The sequence below is a fragment of the Medicago truncatula genome, chromosome 8, assembly GCF_003473485.1.
Source record: "Medicago truncatula cultivar Jemalong A17 chromosome 8, MtrunA17r5.0-ANR, whole genome shotgun sequence".
NCBI lineage: Eukaryota > Viridiplantae > Streptophyta > Magnoliopsida > Fabales > Fabaceae > Medicago > Medicago truncatula.
Window position 1 is genome coordinate 14,458,380 of NC_053049.1, and position 23,062 is coordinate 14,481,441.

The 23,062-nt window shown below is 34.1% G+C and overlaps 1 protein-coding gene across 1 annotated transcript; it reads left to right on the forward strand.

The window, feature by feature from the left end:
* The first annotated feature begins 7,184 nt into the window (after positions 1–7,184).
* On the forward strand, positions 7,185–11,262 carry LOC112418088 (uncharacterized). Its single transcript, XM_024774307.1, has 3 exons — positions 7,185–7,724; positions 7,792–9,591; positions 9,679–11,262. The coding sequence occupies exons 1-3, from the start codon at positions 7,185–7,187 to the stop codon at positions 11,260–11,262; spliced, it is 3,924 nt and encodes a 1,307-aa protein (XP_024630075.1).
* The last annotated feature ends 11,800 nt before the right edge of the window (positions 11,263–23,062 follow it).

Below are 23,062 nucleotides of genomic sequence, written 5' to 3' on the forward strand. Positions count from 1 at the left end.
CGAGCAGCTGATAGGCTAGCATACTAATTGCCTTTACACTTATTATTAAATTTCCATTTTCAATTTATATCAACAAACCTAAACAAGAGGTTGTCACACTCAATCTATAATCTATATAATATAAATTTAGGACATATTTCATGTCCCTATATAGAAATGTTTTTCTCTTCTTATGGTATTGACATGTGGCACAATAACATAATGAAAGTTTTTTACAAATACTCTCACCACATTCATCCTCACAAAATACTCTCACCACATTCATCCTCACAAATTTGTATTTAGTGTTTATATATAAAAGGAAGTTTTACAATTTCAATTTCTAAATTTGAGATTAAATTTTAGAAATCAATTATTTCGAATTTCGAATCCAAAAAATACAAATTTTAATCAAATAATTTAATTTTTTTAATAAACAAATAATTTAAATTAAAATATTTGAATGCAGAGATTAAAATAAAATAAGTAATGGAATAATTATTTAAAAGTCAAAGAGAATAAATAATTGATATATGTCAAATAATAAAAGTATGATTTGATAAGGGTGTAACTTTTTAAAATAATTTTATTTAGATTTGGTAATAACCATTAATTTTTTATATTATAATTTGAATTAATATGTTCTTTTTTAAGGTAATATACTTTTGTTTCTATTTTCAAATGTATATTGTATAGTAATAATACTGTATAATAGTGTTTATTCAAAACAAAAACAAAAATAATGTTATACATTTCTTAATTTTTATTTTCGTAATAATAATAATCATGATGTTGGACAAATTTTTTTTTTTTTTACAAATGATGTGAAACAATTGATTTGATTGTAATTATGTCAAAGATATTTTATTCAAAGTGGCATTAAAACAATTAAACACAATATGATTCGATTTTCCTTAATAATAAGGAAAAACCTTCCCCTCAAAGAAAAAATAATTTGGATCCATTTAGTTTTATGTAACCGAAAAAAAAAGGGCAGAAAAAATAACAATCATGCAAATAAATATCATAGATGATTTATAATGGTTGATTGCTTAAATTATGGTCAAATAATATCATGACTGATTGGAAAAAATATTATTTACTTATGATGTGTGACTTTTTTATTTGACCGGAAAAAAAATTTGGAACCAAAATTGACATTTAGATGGTAACTGAAATTTTTTAAAAAAAATATAGTACCGAAATACATATTTTATACATATTTGGCTTATTTACATCATTAAATTATTCTAATGGACAATAAGGTTGTTTGACTCCAATTTTTTGTTTACCTCTTTTTTTTTATATTATTTTCTCCGCGATTATATTAGATCATTTATTTTTGTATCTATAAAAATGATACCGATTGAATTCGTTTTCGATATCTCCCATTCACATCATGAAATTTGGAGTATCAATTGTCGAATCAAAGGTTGATTTATTTACATATTTTTTCGTGTGTAAATACATATTTAAAAAAAATGTGTTTAAATACATTTTATATAAAAAGAATTATACATTTGGTTTTTGAACACATTTACAATTTTTTTTACACATTTAAATAAAAAAAATTAAATAGAAATGTACATTATGAGTATTTGTTTCCCCTAAAAAAAAATCATGAGTACTTTTTTTTTTCTTCTAATTTTAATCATACTAATTGTTGATAATTAATGTTCCAATTTATTTTCAATTACTACATCCATAAATTAAGGGAAATTTTTTGTGATTGCTTCGTACATATTGGTTATAAATATTGTATTTGAGGCTCACACTTTTCACATCATTTTGAGTTATAACTCATAATTTTCACATCATTGTTATAAGTTGTGCTTTTTCGTTTTAAATTTACACTCAATTTTGAGCTTGATGCTGAAATTTTGATAATTTTCTCGAGATCATTCTTTTAATTTATTCATTTTTACTTCTTATTCTCATTTTTTTTCTTAGATCTAATTCTTAAGACCGGTTCTATTTCTAATATTTTCTTTGTCAATTCATCTTGATCTTTATTCACCTTTTATTTAGTTGTTGTAGAAGTACATCTCAAACGACGAATATGATGAAAGAATCAGCAGATGGTGTGAACTTTGAAGAAATTGGATTATGCACTTTGATTAGAATGAATGTATTTTATGAGTTTTTTAAGCAATGATTATTCTTTTGTACAATTATTCATCTAATTAGCTTTAGAGTTACAATTTGTGTTGTAAATGATATTTTACATTCCAAATAGTAGTATTTCTATAGATTATTGAATATGTTGTACTTTCAATTTGATGTGCATCTATGACAAAATATTGTAAAAACTGTCATATATTTATTATGATTTTTTTTAATATTCTAATATTGATAAAATCTTATTGAATATTATAGAAATTTGTTATTTGCTTCTTTGTAATTTGTTATTCAATGAAATTAATGAGCACCAAAATACAATTATAGATCTTCTTAAGAGACAATGAACATTGTGGTTCAAATCCTTCGCCCTATGACTTTGTGTGGGATATGAACATAGACCAATTTTCTTAATCTTTAGAAATGGTTTTAATGAATCAAAAGATTGTCTTGCAATTTTGATTTTTAATTTTTGAATTTTTTAGTAACGTTATTGGTGATGTGACATTAAAATTGAAAATTGTTCCATCTATAATCAAAATTATCAAGATTAGTTTTTTTTTCTTCATATCACTTTGTCCGATCCATTTGTAATAATATTCATTGATAGGAGTAAAATACTAGCATTAAAATAAAACAATCTAAAATACTTTCATTCGACAAAAAAAAAGTTATTGAACCGTATCTTTTTTTTCTCTAAAAAAGAAGTTATTGAACCGTTTATGTTGAATTAAAATGTGCTATCTATTTATGTCGAACCGTTTTATTCACAATGATATTGATAGTTCATTTCGAATATATGGTACACGTTAAATGCTCATTTTTCTCTCATGGTAGTGCTATCCATTTAGCAATAAAAATATAGCCATTTAACTTTGCATGTTAAGTTAAAGCACAATTCCTTCAAAAATAAAGCACAATTATTGCATTATTGTTAACCACAACTTTTAAAGGTAATAATTTTCTAAGGAAAGGATTAATGAGTAAATATTCACCATTCAATAGACATTATCAATGACCATTTATCAAAAAAAAAAAAAAAAACAGACATTATCATTGACCAAAACTTTTAATGCGCTTGAAGTGATACATATACTTTCAGACACTGTTAATATTTTAATTTTAATATATAAAATACAAGATGGTATTTTTTTAAAACGAACTTTTAGATGATTATGACCAACAACAAAAAGACATAGACCTCTATTGTCTATATTATATATGAAAACAAAGTTCTTCAAAGCCTACTCTTGACACACGACACCATGGACCAAACCAAGCATTCTCATGTATTTGACATTTGTACGGTTATTTTTTTATGATACTTTTTGTATTTGGTCATGATGTATGCATTAAAATAATTTTACTATTTTAAGGTTTTTTATTTGCTTATTATGTATGCATTAATTGGACCAAACACAAAAATTTAATTTTTTTTATAGATATAATTGTTTTAATCTTATTTTTTATAAATAATTTTTTTTTATAAGGCCAAGAGAAAGGTTGGGCATCCGGGAGAGTCTGAAGCATCCCAACTAGGTTGGCACCCAACAGACACCCCCATCCTCTACCGCCTTTCCAATACGTATATTTTATTAAAAGAAGGGAAAAAAATTACAATGAGGGGGGACTAAGCCAACACTCTCTAAAGAAAAATAAATATTTACAGAAAACTAGAAACATAAGTAGCTAAAAAGATCTATAGTTCGGCATCTCATTTCTGTCCCTAGAAAAATCCGCCCCTAAAGAGGGAGGCAACAGAGTGAACCACAAAGTGTCTTGCATATCATGCCCCAAGGCTGCTAGGCCATCTTCACACCAATTCCCTTCCCGAAAGATATGAGAACAAACCGCACTAGAGGAGTCCCCCTGATATTCCAATAAATAATATTCATTTAAACGGTGGGCGGGGACCTTGAGAGCGGGTTTTGTATGCAACCTTTTGCACATTCTTTTTTTTTTTCTATGACTTTGAAATTACCGCAGTAAATAGTACCTCATTATTAACAGCAGCCTTCGCTAACCAATCTTGCATAAAATTTAAATCCTTCTATAGAACCGGATGTATTGGAGCACCCTCCGGAGCCACAATGTTATTGACATCTAAGGCTTTCTCACGGACGTGAGATAAAATATGTTCATGGTTTTCTTCTACATCATATCTAACAATTTCATCGGATACATTCTCAAGTTCCGTGAATGTATTATTAATAATAACAGGAGTATGAGAAGTATCAATTACCATCGATGTCGGAATTGATGATGATATATCCTCTGAATGATTAATGGAAACATCCCCCTGGACGGGAGATGTTGTTGCACCGAGCCTTGCTGCTCCCTCTGCGGCCTCAAGTGTAATCTGGAGTGGAGTATCTGTATTCATAGATTCTTGCTGCATTTTTCTATTTCCATTTCCAATGTTACAGTTTCTGTTTCCTTCTCCAGTTTCTATTCATGGATTTTTTATAAATAAATTGAAATAACATTCATCTACTTTAATATTTTTTATCTGTTGAACAAGTATAAATGAAAATACTTTGATTTTTTAAAAAAATTTAAATCATTTTAAATCTACTGCATGGTTAAAATAATTTTGTTAAGATTTTAAATATTATAATTATATTCCTAAAGAAAATACTATAATTATATAATTTTTATGTCATAAAAGAAACTTATGAAGGAAGACAAATATTTAAGAGAAGGAGAAGCAATTTAAATGATATTATTGTGATACAAACTTTTTAAACAAGTTATCAAATTGAAATTTTTTTCAATAAATATTAGTTTTAATGCGTACTCTCCTTAATGAGTAATGAAGTTTTCAAAATAAGTCATCTCATTATAATATATAACAAAAAATTTAATTTTAATGAGGACATTCTCTTTACCGTCAAAGATTAATAATTATAGTAATAAATAAAAAATTCAATTTTTTTATAACTATAATTAGACATTAATAGATTAAAATAATAAGTACTATTAAAATAAAAAGGGAAAACCAGTCCATTTCATTTTATCACAAGTTGATATAATTTATTGATTTGTCTTTAATGTCCAAGATCTATCTTTTTACCACTAGACCAAACATTTGCAAATGTATTACATTAATATAAATATATTATTTGTAGATTTTAACCACTAAGCATGGACGACCCTTAAATTAAAATATGCTCCGCTAGGGTTTGGCCGCAAGCTGGAATCGCACCACCTCTGTAGAGCCGTTCTCCACACCGTTTGTCTCAGCTGCGTCCCCTGCCTCTTCGTTCTGCTTGCCGGGTCATGTTTGACTGGCAGGCGGAGCTTGCTCCTCCCTCCACCCCTGCTGTGCTCCCTTCTAGAGACAATAACACAACTGCACCTGTTCTGACACATAATGTTTCATCTATTCAATATGCTGCACCTGTGCAGACTGCAAAACCCTCATTTGCTCAGGCTCTACGTGGTTCTCCGTCCACTACTGATCCTCTCCCGCTGCCCTCGATCCTTGGAGAAACGCTAGCCGTAGCTATTTCCACCACTGCTTACTTTCGAGGTGTCGATTATTGTAAAATTAATCTTCGTGGTCGTCTGGTTTTGAGCAAAGGTGACAAGCCGTATGCAACCAAAGATATCACCGCCAAACTCCAGAAGTTATGGAAAGTCAAAGGACCATGGCATATGCTGTCCCTGGGTCGAGGTTTTTATGAATTCTTTTTCGCATCGCAAGAAGACATGCGCACGGTTTGGGCTGCTGGCACCGTAAGCTTGAAACCGGGGCTGCTACGCCTTTTCGAATGGACCAAAGACTTTAATCTGCACACTCAAAGACAAACTCACACACAAGTCTGGATTCGGTTGTGGGAACTTCCACAAGAGTACTGGATGGAGAGGACTCTATATGAAATTGCGGGTGCGGTGGGGACGCCATTATTGATTGATAATGTCACAAGGAATCGTCTGTATGGACACTACGCACGGATACTTGTTGATCTTGACCTTTCAAAAAAAATCTTTTATGAGGTGTTGGTCGAACGAGAAGGTTTTTCTTTCCCCATTGCTATTGAATATGAGGGTCTTCCAGAATTTTGTACGCACTGCCATAGCATTGGGCATAATATTAATTTATGTCGTCGGTTACACCCCCGAAGGCCGGAAACACATGAGCAGCCAACGAACGTAAAGAAGAATACAGGTGATAACGGTAAGCAACCGGTTCATTCTCAACAGCCAAAGCCAACTTGGGAAAAGAAGGATAATCCGGAGGGCGTTGGTTCCTCAAAGGCGTTTGCAGCGGTCGACATTGAGCAGCGAGATGTCTCTATCCCGAAGAAGATATTGTTGGACAAGGATGTTACTGTCCCCGCACAACAGCAAATTACAAACACGGTTCCTGAGCTGGTAGTGTTGGACAATGAGGTCACGGCTTCCTCACAACAGCAGGCTACAAGTACAGAATTAGCAGTCCCGCACAATTTAGATGGCACAGATTTGGCAACTGCTACGATGGATACAACTATAGAGAAAGGCATAGCGCATGACACTTCACAAATGGCAATACCTCATAATTCTGTGACTGCAGAGTTTGCAGATATTTCAACATTTGCGACTGCATCCGATGCTCCTACCCACCGCACCGACCGGCTTCCTAGCACCTCACTTCACGTGTTGGAAGAGATATCCGATGATGAAAATACAGGCGCGGTTCCATGTGAACCTGAACAGCCCTCCATTGCTGACGTCCATCCCACTGACAACATGGCATCAACAGATGAAAATTTATCAACTCCACCCTAAACGGTTCAGCCATAAGTACACAGCAGCAGAAACGTACAGAATGATCTTGATTTATGGGCCAGAATACGTGAATATGACCAACGAATGGCTGATGAAGGCTTCACTCAAGTCCTTTCAAAATCGCAGAAACATAATCTTAAAAAGCAAGTTGTTAGCAAGCCTTATCAGACCCGAGCAAAGGGCGGTAATCCACCATCTTCCCAATGATTATTTTGTATTGGACTGTCCGAGGTATTGACAATGTCGATACCAAAATTGCTTTAAAGAATTTCTTTAATTGTCATAAGCCTTTATTAATCTTTGTGGCGGAACCGATGATTGCTTTTGAGAGTGTTCCTCCATGGTATTGGGATAGTATTGGGGTCTCCAAATATTGTGTAAATGGCCGAGAGATTTTGCAACCTAACCTTTGGGCTCTATGGGGCAGAGAGGTTAGTGCCATTGTGATGTTTATTTCGGATCAATGTATTGCCTTGGAAATTTCATGCCATCAATCTACTGTTTATGTTGCCGCCGTTTATGCAAGTACTTTCTATTTAAAGCGTAGACAACTTTGGGCTGAGCTGACAAATTTACAAGGATGCTTCCAAGGTCCTTGGTTGTTCATTGGTGATTTTAACGCGGTCCTGGGTGCTCATGAGAAGCGTAGACGTCGGCCCCCTCCTCCTCTATCGTGTATTGATTTTATGAATTGGTCGAATGCTAATCTTTTACATCACCTTCCTACTTTGGGTGCATTCTACACTTGGTCCAATGGTAGGTTGGGCTCGGATAACGTAGCTCTTCGTCTTGATAGAGCAATTTGTAATGAAGAGTGGGTTAATTTCTGGCGTAGCTCCTCTTGTTCAGCTTTGGTAAGACATCAGTCGGATCATCACCCTTTGCTTATGTCTATGGATTTTTGTACGTCACAACGTTCAGGGAAATTCAGCTTTGGTAAGACATCAGTCGGATCATCACCCTTTGCTTATGTCTATGGATTTTTGTACGTCACAACGTTCAGGGAATTTTAAATTTTTTAAAACTTGGACTGAACATGAAGATTGCCGGAGAATTGTTGCGGAAAATTGGTCTAAACATACTAGAGGGCATGGAATGACTCGGTTGCAAGCTAAGCTCAAACACATGAAACAAGTGTTTAGGCATTGGAATCGCACGGTTTTTGGGGATGTGGATAGGAAGGTCCGTATGGCAGTTGAGGAGGTTAACAGGATTCAACAAATTATAGATTCTGTTGGGTTCTCGGATCAGCTCTATGCTCAGGAGCTTGAGGCTCATCTTATTCTTACGAAGGCATTGCATTATCAAGATGAGCTTTGGAGAGAAAAATTAAGGGACCAACGATTTATTCATGGGGATAGAAATACTGCCTATTTTCACCGAATATCTAAAGTCCGAGCGACAAAAAATACCATATCTTTTCTACAAGATGGAGATGCAGTTATTACTGATCCTGCTCGCATCGAGGTACATGTCTTAAATTATTTTCAAGCCATCTTTAGTGTCGACAATAGCTGCATTCAGAATGACTTGGTTGTCGATACTATTCCTTCGTTGGTCTCGAACGTGGACAACAATTCTCTTCTTCGGCTTCCTCTGTGGGGGGAGGTTAAAAATGCGGTGTTCACTCTTAACGGAGACGGCGCTCCCGGACCTAATGGGTTTGGGGGTCATTTTTATCAGACTTATTGGGACATTGTTGGTGCAGATGTCATTCAATCGGTGCAGGATTTTTTTATTTCTGGTCAGCTGGCTCAAAATATTAATTCTAATCTGATTGTGTTGATTCCGAAGGTTCCTGGGGCGCGTGTTATGGGGGACTACCGCCCTATAGCACTTGCTAATTTCCAGTTCAAAATTATTTCTAAAATTCTTGCAGATAGGTTGGCTGACATTACTATGCGGATTATTTCTGTTGAACAACGTGGCTTCATCCGTGACCGTGATATTTCTAAATGTGTCATTCTTGCATCTGAAGCTATTAATTTACTTGAGAAGCGGCAATATGGTGGTAATGTAGCTCTAAAAGTTGATATTGCAAAGGCATTCGATACGTTAGATTGGAATTTTCTTCTTGCGGTGCTTCAGCGGTTTGGTTTTGATGAAAAATTTGTGCATTGGATTTTGGTGATTTTGCAATCCGCTCGTTTATCAGTCTTGGTTAATGGGAAAGCCGTTGGGTTCTTTACTTGTTCGCATGGTGTTCGCCAAGGAGACCCATTGTCACCGCTTCTTTTTTGTCTAGTTGAAGAGGTTCTTAGTCGGGCGCTTTCCATGGCTGCGACTGACGGACAACTCATTCCAATGTCCTATTGTCGTGGAGTATCTTTCCCCACTCATATTTTATACGCTGATGATGTTTTGATTTTTTGCACAGGTACTAAGCGTAATATCCGTAGACTTATTAAAATTTTTAGTCAGTATTCGGAGGTTTCTGGTCAACTCATTAATAATGCAAAGAGTCGATTCTTCACTAGTGCCATGACTGGTTCGCGTGTTCAAATGATTTCCTCCCTCTTAGGTTTTAATGTGGGATCGCTGCCATTTACTTATTTGGGGTGTCCAATTTTTCGAGGAAAGCCTAAGGTGTCGCATTTTCAAATAATTACTGTCAGGATCAAATCAAAGCTCTCCACTTGGAAAGGTACTAGTCTATCTATCATGGGTCGGGTGCAACTTGTTAAATCTATTATCCATGGAATGCTAGTCTACTCTTTTCATGTTTACTTGTGGCCGAGGAGGTTGCTCCGTTCTTTAGATACCTTGATTAAAAATTTCATTTAGAGCGGTGATGTTCTCACTTGAAAGGTTTGTACGGTCTCTTGGAAAATTCTTTGTCGTCCGTGGTCCGAAGGTGGTCTTGATATAAAGTCCACAAGGTTGATTAACAATGCTGCCATGCTGAAATTAGCTTGGAACCTTCTTTCTTCTAACTCTCAATGGGCGGTTTTACTCAAGAGAAGGTTTTTCTCTCAAGGGCAGCCTATCCGGTATTTTGTCAAGTCTTCGGTTTGGCATGGTGTTAAGAACCATATGAGCATTCTTCGTCAAAACAAATTATGGATAGTGGGAACGGGTGATAGAATTAATCTTTGGACAAACAATTGGCTTGGAGAACCGTTGGTAACCTTATTTAATATTGATCCTTTCTTTCATGCTAGCTTCACTGGTAAAGTCTCGGAAGTTATTGTTAATGGTAATTGGGATCTGCCTGCATCCCTATTGGTTCCTGAAGTTACGTCCAGGTTGGCTAGTATCACGCTGCCTCGTACAGAGCTCCCTGATTCTCTTGTTTGGACTCATTCTGCTGACGGCCAGCTCACATCAAAACATGCTGTTTCTTTTCTAAGGTCGGCTGCTCATTTGTTGCCTTGGGCAGACCGAATTTGGAACAATTATATCCCTCCATTTCATTCATTTTCTTTTTGGCGGCTGATGCATGGTAAGATGCCCACGGATGAAAACCTCCGGACTAAGGGTTGTGTTATAGTCTCTGTTTGTTGCTTTTGTTTTAATTCTATCGAGACGTCACATCATTTATTCCTTCATTGTTCTTTTGCGTCTGCGCTGTGGTCTTGGCTGGGGGGGAAGCTTCATCGTTCGATAGATTGCTCCTCTGTTGACTCTCTTCTTCATTGCATACCTATTCATTGCTCATCCCAAGTATCTGATATTTATTTGGCTGCAGTCCTCCATACGGTGCACGTAATTTGGTTAGCCAGGAATGCTTTTCGTTTTCAATCTCAGTTGCAATCGATTCAATCTGCAAAAGCCCGCATACATTCTTTGATTGCAATGTCCGGCAATGTTTCGACAGGTAAATGTTTACATTCTGACTCGGCTATTCTTGAGGAATTCTCGGTTTCACCTCGTCACCGTAAATACAAGGACATTATTTTGGTGTTATGGAAGAATCCTTCCCCTCCTTTGCTGAAAGTTAATACAGATGGTTCAGTCGTTGGTGGGTTAGCGGCTTGTGGGGGTCTTTTTAGGGACTCTTCAGGTTCATTCCTCGGTGCATTCTCTTGCAACATAGGCCTGGCCTCGGTTTTTCATGCGGAAACTCTTGCTTTTATCCTTGCTCTAGAGCATGCGGCACATCATGGATGGAGGAACCTTTGGCTGGAGAGTGACTCAACTAGTGCTTTGATGATATTTTCAAATTCTTCCTTAGTTCAGTGGTTGCTTCGGAACAGATGGCATAACGCTCAACGACTAGGGATTCAGGTTATCTCTTCTCATATTTTACACGAAGGTAACAGATGTGCGGACAATTTAGCGAATATGGGTCATGGGATTCAAGGTTCTATTTGGTTAGAAACGCTTCCAACTGAGCTGCATTTGGATTTCTATCGCGACAGAATTGGTTTACCTTCTTTTAGATTTCCTTAGTCTTTTATTTTCTATTTTATTTTATTTGTTACGTTTCTTTTTTGGAGGGTTTTGGCCTAGTCCCCCCTCTCCCTTTGTACAGACTTTTTCCCTTTTTTATTGAATTTAGAGTTTGATGGGCATAGGACGGAAGTTTCCCGGGGTGCCAACCTAGTTGGGATGTCGGCGTTGTTTCCTGATGTCTGTCTCTCTCCTCGCTTAGCAAAAAAAAAACCACTAAGCATGCTCTACTTTGGGATTAATATATAAAAACAGTGAATGGACATACCTATGACACGTTCCACGAAGCATGCTCTGCTTTGGGATTACTTGATGATGACAGAGAGTTTATAGATGGTATCACAGAAAATTGTGAGTTAGGTTTGGGCAATCAATTACGTTGGTTGTTTGTGCATCTCTTAACCACTAGCACAATGACGAGCCCTGATATAGTATGGGATGCGACATGGCAGTTACTGTCCGATGGTATCTTATTGAACGTAGGAAGTGTCTGAATATTCCGGGTAATGTTTATTGTACTTATTACGAAATCTATGCACCATTTTCGTTTTGTTTACAATCTAATTTTTGCATTTTTTTATTCTTTGGCTAAAAAGGCACAGTTTAGAAAAATGGTTAACATAGTCGTGCTCAAAGTATTGTATGTCTATCTCAATAAATATATTTATCTATTTAAGTAGTGATGATAAACAAATACAATATTCTTTCAAAAAAAAATAAAAAAATACACTATTAAATATTTTTGATTTTGTGAGAACATGTTTATACAACAATATATAGAATAGAAAGAAAGAATTTAAATACGAGTGGATGCACGTAAGAAAACAATAGCTTAAGTAAAACAAATATAAATTCAAGGCTACCTAACAAAGTAGACACACCAGAGAGCTTTTCACTATTTTTTTTTAGACGGCAAATATTATTCTTCATCGAGAGGGCGTAGGAAACGCCAAGCACTTGCGGAAATGAACAGAGGATGAATACAAGAACCAACAAAGGCAACATGCCTGCACCCAAAAAATCATGAGGCCGAGGTGTACACGAGGTTGCCTTAATCAAAGACCAAACCCAACAAAGTACCACGACAAACCGTGGTGTTGCCTACACAAGAGTACCCCTGTCTCACAACCTAATGCCCACAAAGATCCTATAAAAAATCACAGCTGCACTACAATAGGCCGAAATACCTGCAACTAAAAATAGAAAACCCAAGCGGACGCATCAGCAATTATGCACACACAAAAGCCTCCTAGCCAGCGGCTACATCACGTAATAGCAGCGCAAAACTGACACCAACACACCCACAGATAAAACAAACAGCATAAGGTTAATCCATAACCTACTGTCGACGCCACAAAAATGTCATATATAGCTTTCCACTATGTATATCTTGATTAATTTGTTCACATTATCTGTTCTTTAATTGATTAATTTTTCACGTTATCTAGATTAGTGAGCATTCATGACATCATTTTGTAGCAGTTCCTATATCTATTTATTTTCGCGTTAAATAAATAATGTCTTGGGAAATCCTTTAGAAATAAGCTTATTTTTTTAGTTTGAGTTAAGCTGAAAGAAACTTTTTTCGATTAAGAATTGAGTCGTAACTTTAATATCATTTTTTCCGTTGCATTGCATATATTCTCTTACTATCATTTTTAGTTTTTATGACAATAACAGAAGTGAAAATAGGCATATTTCAAGACATAATGATATGTTTTTTTTTAAGGCCATAACATGTTGTAATTGTCATCGATGATAATTAGAACAAATGATGTGTCATTATGCAACTTTAAAAGGAAAAGCTGCACTTAAAATGCATTAAGAGGTAACATAAAACTTCAAAGTAAAAACATGTCTACACTGAGATATGTTTTGTTAGTGTTGTATCCACTGCACTTCTCTTTGCGTACTCCTCTGTTGTTGTTTTTGAAGCAACACAAGTCAAATACTGCTTGGAATTCTGGGATGACGAGTTTAGCATCAGGGTGCAAATGACATGGACGCGGCAATTATTTTTATAAAAGTTTCTTAGACAAATAATTTATTTCAAATGGTTCTGAGATCAGTTATCGACCTTTTTTCTCAAAATGAAAAACTTATGCAAAGGAAGTGGAGAGAAACTACTCATGTTATTGTTGAAGATGTGAAGAAAAACAGTACTTCCCTAATAAAAAAATAGGGATAAGGGTGATACATTTGAAGACTATTACACATTAAGAAATTTAGCACATGCCAACCTTGATGACAAGGTTGTTTTCGAGCGGTTTGTTTTTTAGGATATAGTAAAGGCTGATTAGAGTAGTTTAAGTAGTTAAGAGGGACTTTTTTTTAGGACATAGTAAAGAACAAACTAAGAGTTACTAACTCTACGATACCATTAAGCATTTTCCACATTTTTTAGGCTGATATGTTTAAATATAAAGGATTCTCATATAAAGCTAATATTTTTTTCTTTCTCTTCAACGTGCACACATATGCATGCAAAGGTGTTGATATTAATTTCGTGACTTTACATTTAATATGCAGATCTGCGTATCGGTGACGATGACTTGAAGAACCTATGTTTGATTGAAATTGAAATGCTGCTTCAGGAAAACGGACGGTCGCTTAATGATTTCAAATCTATGCCCAGCCAAACGCAGTAGACATGCCAACTTTCACAAACAAGAGTGAGATTTCATGTTCTCAAATAGATTTATTTCTTATTAGGAATTATGACAGAAATATTTGTTTGAATTTAAAGTTTTACAAGGAGAGAGTTTGACTATCCAACATATAATATTAGTTATGGATGTAAGGGTTAAGATAAGAGCGGAGATGAGAGGCCATGATTGAGATACAAGGATCAAGTGGTGACATTTAAAGGATCAAAACCAAAGTGTTTTTCTACAAAAGATTTTGAAAGAAGGTTGTGTGAAGCTACATATAAGCGAAAATGATACGTGGAACAAGATGACATATGAGATTAGAAAAGTAGCAAAAGAGACACTAGAAGAATTAATAGGTTTTGGACCTAACTAGGAGTAAAGAATCTTGGTGGAACCAAAGAGTTCAAATTAAAGTGAGAATCAAAATAGTACTTCACTAATAAAAAATAGGGATAAGGGTGATACATTTGAAGACTATTACACATTAAGAAATTTAGCACATTCCAACCTTGTTGACAAGGTTGTTTTCGACGGGTGTGTTTTTTAGGATATAATAAAGGCTGATTAGTGCAGTTTAAGGAGTTAAGAGGTACTTTTTTTTAGGATATAGTAAAGGACAAACTAAGAGTTACTAACTCTACGACACCATTCAGCATTTTCCACATTTTTTACGCTGATATGTTTAAATATAAAGGACTCTCATATAAAGCTAATATTTTTTCTTTCTCTTCAACGTGCACACCTATGCATGCGAAGGTGTTAATATTAATTTCGTGACTTTACATTTAATATGCAGATCTACGTATCGGTGACGATGACTTAAAGAACCTGTGTTTGATTGAAATTGAAATGCTGCTTCAGGAAAACGGACGGTCGCGGCAGACATGCCAACTTTCACAAACAAGCTTATCGTTGATGAGCTAAATTACAACAAAGATGAACTGGAAAAGACACAAGTTGATATGTTACTGATGTTGACTGATGAACAAAGATGTGTGCATGACAAGATCATGGAGTCCGTTGGTTCTGACTCGAAAAACTTTTATATGGAAAACATTGTCGGTTGCTGTTAGATCAAAGGGTAAAACATTGTCCGTTGGCTTTTCTCTTATCAGGTGGAAGAACCGCACACTCGACGCTGACAGTCCCTATTGAGATTAATGAGGCATCATCGCTTACAATGGAAAAGGATAGTCCTAGGGAAGAACTGGTGCGTGCTGCAAAGTTAATAGTTTGGGATGAGGCTCCAATGATGCACCGATGGTGTTTTGAGGCAGTTGATCGATCAATGCGTGATATCATGTCCAAGAATGATCCCCTAAACGAGTTTAGACCTTTCCGTGGAATGACAAGAGTTTTATGTGGTGATTTCAGGCAGCTATTGCATGTTGTCCGAAAAGGAACGAGGCAGGATATTGTTGATGCCTCAATCAATTCATCAAAGATATGGGCTTTTGTAATGTGTTGAGGCTTACTGTTAATATGAGATTGGGTGCATCTTCGGTACCTGCAGAGCAGGAAGAAATTGCTAATTTTAGCAAGTGGATACTCTCAATTGGAGACAGCAACGAAGCTTCGGATGAGAATGGTGAAATGAAGGTAGAAGTTCCTGAAGATTTGCTCATATCGGACACAACAAATCCGTTGATGTCACTTATAGACTTTGTGTATCCCGATTTGAATGATAACCTTGGTGATCCGCTCAAGAAAGGGGAATACTCGCACCAACGCTTGATTTAGTTGAGCATGTTAACGAATATATGATGTCACTGATTCCAGGTGAAGAGAAAGAGTATTTAAGCTTTGATTCTGTTTGCCGATCGGGTGAAAATTATGATGTCCAAAGCGAGTGGTTCACAACAGAATTTCTTAATGGTATTAAGAGCTCTAGAATTCCAAATCACCGGTTGAAACTAAGGGTGGGATGTCCAGTTATGCTGATGAGAAACATCGATCAGGCTAATGGACTGTGTAATGGTACGAGGCTGACAGTTACACATCTAGGGAAGAGCACGATAGTTGCTACTGTAATTACAGGAAAAGGGGCAGGTACCAGTGTATTCATTCCCAGGATGAATCTTATTCCGAGTGATCCAGGACTACCCTTCAAATTCAGGTGCAGGAAATTTCCATTGACGCGTTGTTTTGCAATGACAATAAATAAAAGTGAGGGTCAATCTTTATCTCGAGTGGGGGTTTATCTTCCTAAGCCTGTGTTCACGCATGGACAACTTTATGTCGCTGTCTCTCGAGTAACTTCAAGAAAAGGTCTGAAGCTGCTCATCCTGGATGAAGATAATAATGTTTGTAAGGAGACCACAAATGTTGTGTATCGTGAAGTTTTTCAAAAAAGTATGATCATTGGTTATGTTTTAGAATTGTTGTTGCTATAATTTAGAAAACTAAAGTTGCCTATTGTTTGGAAGTCATTTTATTTTTAATTTCTTTGTAAGGCGTACTGGTCATTATAGACATGCAATTTCTATATAAGCAGATCCCCTGCCATTGACTATTAATTCATGCACTTTTCAGGTTTAAATATCCGCGAAACCTTTTTTTTTTTTACATCGTTGTTACCCTAAAATACAATATTTACATTAAACCATTTGTTTTGTAAAAATTAAAAACAAATAACAATCGACGTTTCTGTAGCCCAAACTATATTTATACACACCCGTAAAAAATTAAACGTTTGCATTTACCGACTACGTGTATGCATGTGGCACTGACTATTATATAAAAAAATACATACTTTTTAGTTTTTATGATTAATAAAATACATTTTGTCGGCAAATATTATTATACATTACGTCGGCGTATTTTTGCAAAAATATTACATATGCTAAGTTTAACAATGAGTGCATCTTATACAACAAATAATTAGTACAAGTATAATAATCCAAATACTTTTATCGTTATATGCAATGTTTAGATATTTCAAAATATATACAAAATTAAGATGATATTTTTTTCATATCGAATTTAAATTATAACCACAATTATAACTTTTAAGATAACATAATATAAAATCTATAGATATGATCAAAAAAGTTTTTTTATTTCCCGTGCTGCCACGGGTCACTATACTAGTTAAAATTAAACTTCAATATAGGTTTTTGTACGTGAGGGTCCCTTGCTCTTCTTTAAGTTTACACTTGTCTTTTTTTGGTTACAAGTTGACACTTGTCTTTGTATTATAATTGATTTAATAGTATATTAAAAAGAATCATTTTTATAGTTATTATAAAGACTTTTAATGATCAATTGAAAAATATGTTTTCTTTGAATTGATTTAATAGTATATTAGTATTAGATTTATGTATTAAAATTTTATATTAAGGTAATAGGTTGCCGGCCTATCAAGCCTAATAGATTTTTTTAAAAGCTTAAGTCTGACATTTTTAGCTAACAAACTTTTTAAAAAGCTCAAGTCTGATCTTTTTAGCAAACGAGCTAGACTTGGAAATGAGGGTGAAAAATTTATGAGTAAAAGATTATATAGTAAAAATGGTTAAATTGAAATTTTTTAAAACTTGTAGGGGTGAAGGTAATGTGTCGGGGTATAGGGTAAAATTTACGAAAGTGCCACGCGTCGAATTTCCATTGGCAAGTTTGGATTTCCTTTAAATATGAATTTTTAATGCGCCAAAAACTCAAGAAACCAAAACATCAAAATGTCGATCTAGAAATTGAATTTTGAACTGGCAGTAGTTAACTGCTGCCGGATTTGTCAAAAAAGTAATTTTCATGGATTGAAGGTGCAACACGTCGAATTTCCATTGGCAAGTTCGGATTCCTTTAAGATGCTTCCCAGATTTATTTCTAGACTTTTCACCCATACTCTATCCGGTCACATTTATAAACAAAATATAACTTTTTAGATACATTCAATAAATAATGTATCTAACCCATAAATATGATCGGATCAATTAATTATTCAATGTACTTAAAAAGTCTTTTTTTGTTTATAAATGTGGCCACAGGAAGTACGCTTTTTGGTCTAGTGATTTAGACAAATAAATCACGTTTTTTAAATGTCTAAGGGATATTAAATGTAAAGGGATTTTAAAGGATAATTTACTCAAATCTAACTGGTCCATAGATTCAGCGTTATATAGAGGCATCAGAATGTCGGCACGTACCCTCATAGTTCTACGCCTAAAAAGGTAAAATCTGATGTAGAAACACAAATAGTGCTGACATTGATCATAGCACGCAGCATTGATATATACAACTCATTGATCATCACATGCTGCCATTAGCAAGAGTATATTTTTCAGCTAGCGTTAGAACTTACTCCCTTCGTCTCTAAATAATAGTCGTTTAAGGTTGGTGCACGATTATAAAGAAAATGATTAATTGTTTGATTTTGATGGTAAAATTAGTATCATTTACTAAAACACCTTTATTAATTGTAGTTAGTGGAAGAATAGTTAAGTTGAATGAAGTTCAATAAATAAGAGTATTATAATAGAAAAAATATTAAATGTTGCATTGGTATTCTAAAATGAGGGAGGGAGTAGAAATGGGTATCTCCCATTCTAAACACAAATATCACACTTTTATTAATTTTAGATTTTGTAATTAACAATTTTAAAGATAAATTACAAGTACAAATAATTCAATTTTTTGGTAGTATAATACACATATATGTGCAGTGTGCCTCTTTTTCTTGATGCGTACGTTAACAACACCAATTTAGCGACCTACTTTACCATGACACAAGCAACTGAAACAAAAATTCAAAATTTTAATATCAAAAAAGCAATTTCTATGGGCTGTTTTATTACATTGTCTAGAAATGGATTGAGAAAATTGCTTTTTTGACATTAAAAGTTTCCTTAAAACACAAGTAAATGACCAATTTATCCCTAGTAGTAGTTAACTATTGCTGCACTTTAAGTGCAATTCTAGTTGTGATTTTACACGTTTCAATTGAAAAATCAAAATAAATTGAAACTTATTCAGAATTTTACGAAACTTTATGACACCTCTATAAAAATACATATAGAGGATGTGAAAAGTTTCGTATCATTACGAATAAGTCTCGATTTTTCTTATTTTTTCGACTGAAACGTGCAAAATTGCAATTGAAAAAACAAAATAAAATCGAGACTTATTCGTAATGTTACGAAACTTTGAAAATCCTCTATATATATTTTTATAGAGGTGTTTATAAAGTTTCGTTGCATTCCGACTAAGTCTCGATTTATTTTGATTTTTCGATCCAACCAAATCTCAATTTTTTTCAAGTGCGAGTCCAAAAAATTGTCCTAGTGGTTGAATTTCTTCACGATTTCTCGCACTCATGTTTAGAACAAAAAAAAATAACATCTCCCACAAAAAAATTGAATTTTTCGACAAGAGAAGGATTAAGTATGAATTTTTAAGCGCCTAAAACTTAAGACACCAAAACGTCAACCTAAAAATTGAATTTTGAGCTGTGTTTTGCAGACACCTCTATAAAAATACATATAGGGATCTGCAAATTTACGTAGTATTTTGACTAAGCCTAAATTTTATTTTGAATTTGTTTATTTTGAATTAAAATATACTGAGCATCAACACAGTTGATACAGTATCTGCAGGAAAAGAGAGAAATTCAGAGGAAGAGAGAAAGGATATGTTAAAGGAATGGAGAGATTATAACAAGATCAGTGTTCTTCATTATTTTAATGGTTACACATGCCATTTTTGTTATACAAAAAAAATCAGTCTTTTTTAATGTCTCCTCTTGTAGGAGACCTATTCAAGTCTTCTACCAGAAACGGCGCCTAAAGAGGGTCTGTAAAGTTTCGTAAAATTTCGAATAAGTTTCGATTCATTTTGATTTTTCTAACGAAACGCGTAAAATCACAACTGGAACTTCAATTAAGTGCAGCAAAGCCAACTGCAGTTAACTAGAGCCAGCGATCCAGCGATAGTTAACTGCTGTCGGATTTTCCAATGGTAGTTAACTTCCGCTGCGGTTAATTTGGTCATTTACTTGTGTTTTTAGAAAACTTTTAATGTCAAAAAAGCAATTTTCATGGATTGAAAGTGCCATGCTCGAATGTTCATTGGCAAGTTTGGATTTCCTTTAAGATGCTTCTCAGATTCATTTATAGGCTTTTCAACCATACTTCATCCGATCGCATTTATAAGCAAAAAACAACTTTTTAGATACATCCAATAACTAATGTATTTAACCGATAAATGTGACTGGATCCATTAATTATTCAATGCATCTAAAAAATCATTTTTTATTTATAAATATGACCGAATGAAGTACGTTTTTGGTCTAGTGATTTAGACAAATAAAAAACGTTTTTTAAATGTCGAGGGATGTTAAGTGTGAAGGGATTTTAAAGGATAATTTACTACCATCACAATGTCGGCACGTACACTCATATCATAGTTCTATGCCTAAAAAGGTAAAATCTGATGTAGAAACACAATAGTGCTGACATTGATCTTGGCAAGTAGCATTGATATAGACAACTCATTGATCATCACATTTTGCTAGTGCTAGTCAATAACAATAGTATATTTTTCAGCTACCGTTACAACTTAGAAGATAGGTATCTCTCATTCTAAACACAAATATCACACTTTTATTAATTTTAGATTTTGTAATTAAAGATTGGGTCTTGTTAACTAGAGTCTTCGGGCATTGGTTAAAGAAACAATAAATAGAATTTTTGTTTTAGAAATATAAACCGTAACTTTTTATAAGTAATAATTACATTACTTTTTAATAAAAACTTACTTTATTTAATACTTAACCAATGTCCTGAGAGCATTTGTTAACATTCTCCTTAACAATTTTAATGATAAATTACAAGTACCTACAATTCAATTTTTTGGTAGTATAATACACATGTGTGCGGTGTGCCTCTTTTTCTTGATGCGTACGTTAACGACGTCAATTTAGCGACCTACTTTGCGTCGACACAAGCAACTAAAACAAAAATCCAAAAAGCAATTTCTATAGGCTGTTTTATTACATTGTCTAGGAATGGATTGAAAAAATTGCTTTTTTGACATTAAAAGTTTCCTAAAAATACAAGCAAATGACCAAATTACCTCAGCAATAGTTAACTATTACTATCAAATTCGATAGCAACTAACTACCGTCAGCTCCTGCTGCAGTTAACTGTATATGGCTTTGCTGCACTTAAGAGCAATTCTAGTTTTGATTTTGAGCATTTCTATCGAAAAATCAAAATAAATCGAAACTTATTCGGAATTTTACGAAACTTTATAGCCACCTCTATAAAAATACGTATAGAGGATGTGCAAAGTTTCGTATCATGCCGAATAAGTCTCGATTTTTCTTATTTTTTCGACTGAAACGTGCAAAATTCCAATCGAAAAAATAAAAAAATCGAGACTTATTTGGAATGTTACGAAACTTTGCACATCCTCTATAACTATTTTTATAGAGGTGCTTATAAAGTTTCGTTGCATTCCGACTAAATCTCGATTTATTTTGATTTTTCAATCGAACCAAATCTCAATTTTTTTCAAGTGCGAGTCCAAAAAATTGTCCTAGTGGTTGAATTTTTTCACGATTTTTCGCACTCATGTCTAGAACAAAAATAATAACATCTCCCACAAAAAATTTGAATTTTTCGACAAGAGACGGATTAAGTATGAATTTTTAAGCGCCTAAAACTTAAGACACCAAAACGTCAACCTAAAAATTGAATTTTGAGCTGTGTTTTGCAGACACCTCTATAAAAATACATATAGGGATCTGCAAATTTACGTAGTATTTTGACTAAGCCTCAATTTTATTTTGATTTTTTTTTTATTTTGAATTAAAATACACTGAGCATCAACACAGTTGATACAGTATCTGCAGGAAAAGAGAGAAAGCCAGAGGAAGAGAGAAAGGATATGTTAAAGGAGTGGAGGGATTATAACAAGATCAGTGTTCTTCATCATTTTAATGGTTACACATGCCATTTTTGTTATACAAAAAAATCAGTCTTTTTTAATGTCTCCTACTGTAGGAGACCTATTCAAGTCTCCTACCAGAAATGGCGCCTAAAGAGAGTCTGTAAAGTTTCGTAAAATTTCGAATAAGTTTCGATTCATTTTGATTTTTCGATCGAAACGCGTAAAATCAAAACTGGAACTTCAATTAAGTGCAGCAAAGCCAACTGCAATTAACTGGAGCCAGCGATCCAGCGATAGTTAACTGCTGTCGGATTTGCCAATGGTAGTTAACTTCCGCTGCGGTTAATTTGGTCATTTACTTGTGTTTTTAGAAAACTTTTAATGTCAAAAAAGCAATTTTCATGGATTGAAAGTGCCATGCGTCGAATGTCCATCGGCAAGTTTGGATTTCCTTTAAGATGCTTCCCAAATTCATTTATAGGCTTTTCAACCATACTCCATGTATCCGGTCACATTTATAAGCAAAAAATAACTTTTTAGATACATCCAATAACTAATGTATTTAACCGATAAATGTGACTGAATCTATTAATTCTTCAATGTATCTAAAAAGTCATTTTTTGTTTATAAATATGACCGGATGAAGTACTTTTTTGGGTCTAGTGATTTAGACAAATAAAAAACGTTTTTTAAATGTCAAGGGATGTTAAGTGTGAAGGGATTTTAAAGGATAATTTACTCCCATCACAATGTCGGCACGTACACTCATATCATAGTTCTATGCCTAAAAAGGTAAATTCTGATGTAGAAACACAATAGTGCTGACATTGATCTTGGCAAGCAGCATTGATATATACAACTCATTGATCATCACATTTTGCTAGTGCTAGTCAATAACAATAGTATATTTTTCAGCTACCGTTAGAACTTAGAAGAGAGGTATCTCTCATTCTAAACACAAATATCACACTTTTATTAATTTTAGATTTTGTAATTAACGATTGGGACTTGTTAACCGATGTCCCCGGACATTCGTTAAAGAAACGATAAATATAATTTTTGTCTTAGAAATATAAACCGTCACTTTTTATAAGTAATAATTACATAACTTTTTAATAAAAATTTACTTGGAGCACTGATTAACATTCTCCTTAACAATTTTATTGTTAAATTACAAGTATCTAGAATTCAATTTTTTGGTAGTATAATACACATATGTAATGTGTGCGGTGTGCCTCTTTTTCTTGATGCGTACGTTAACAACG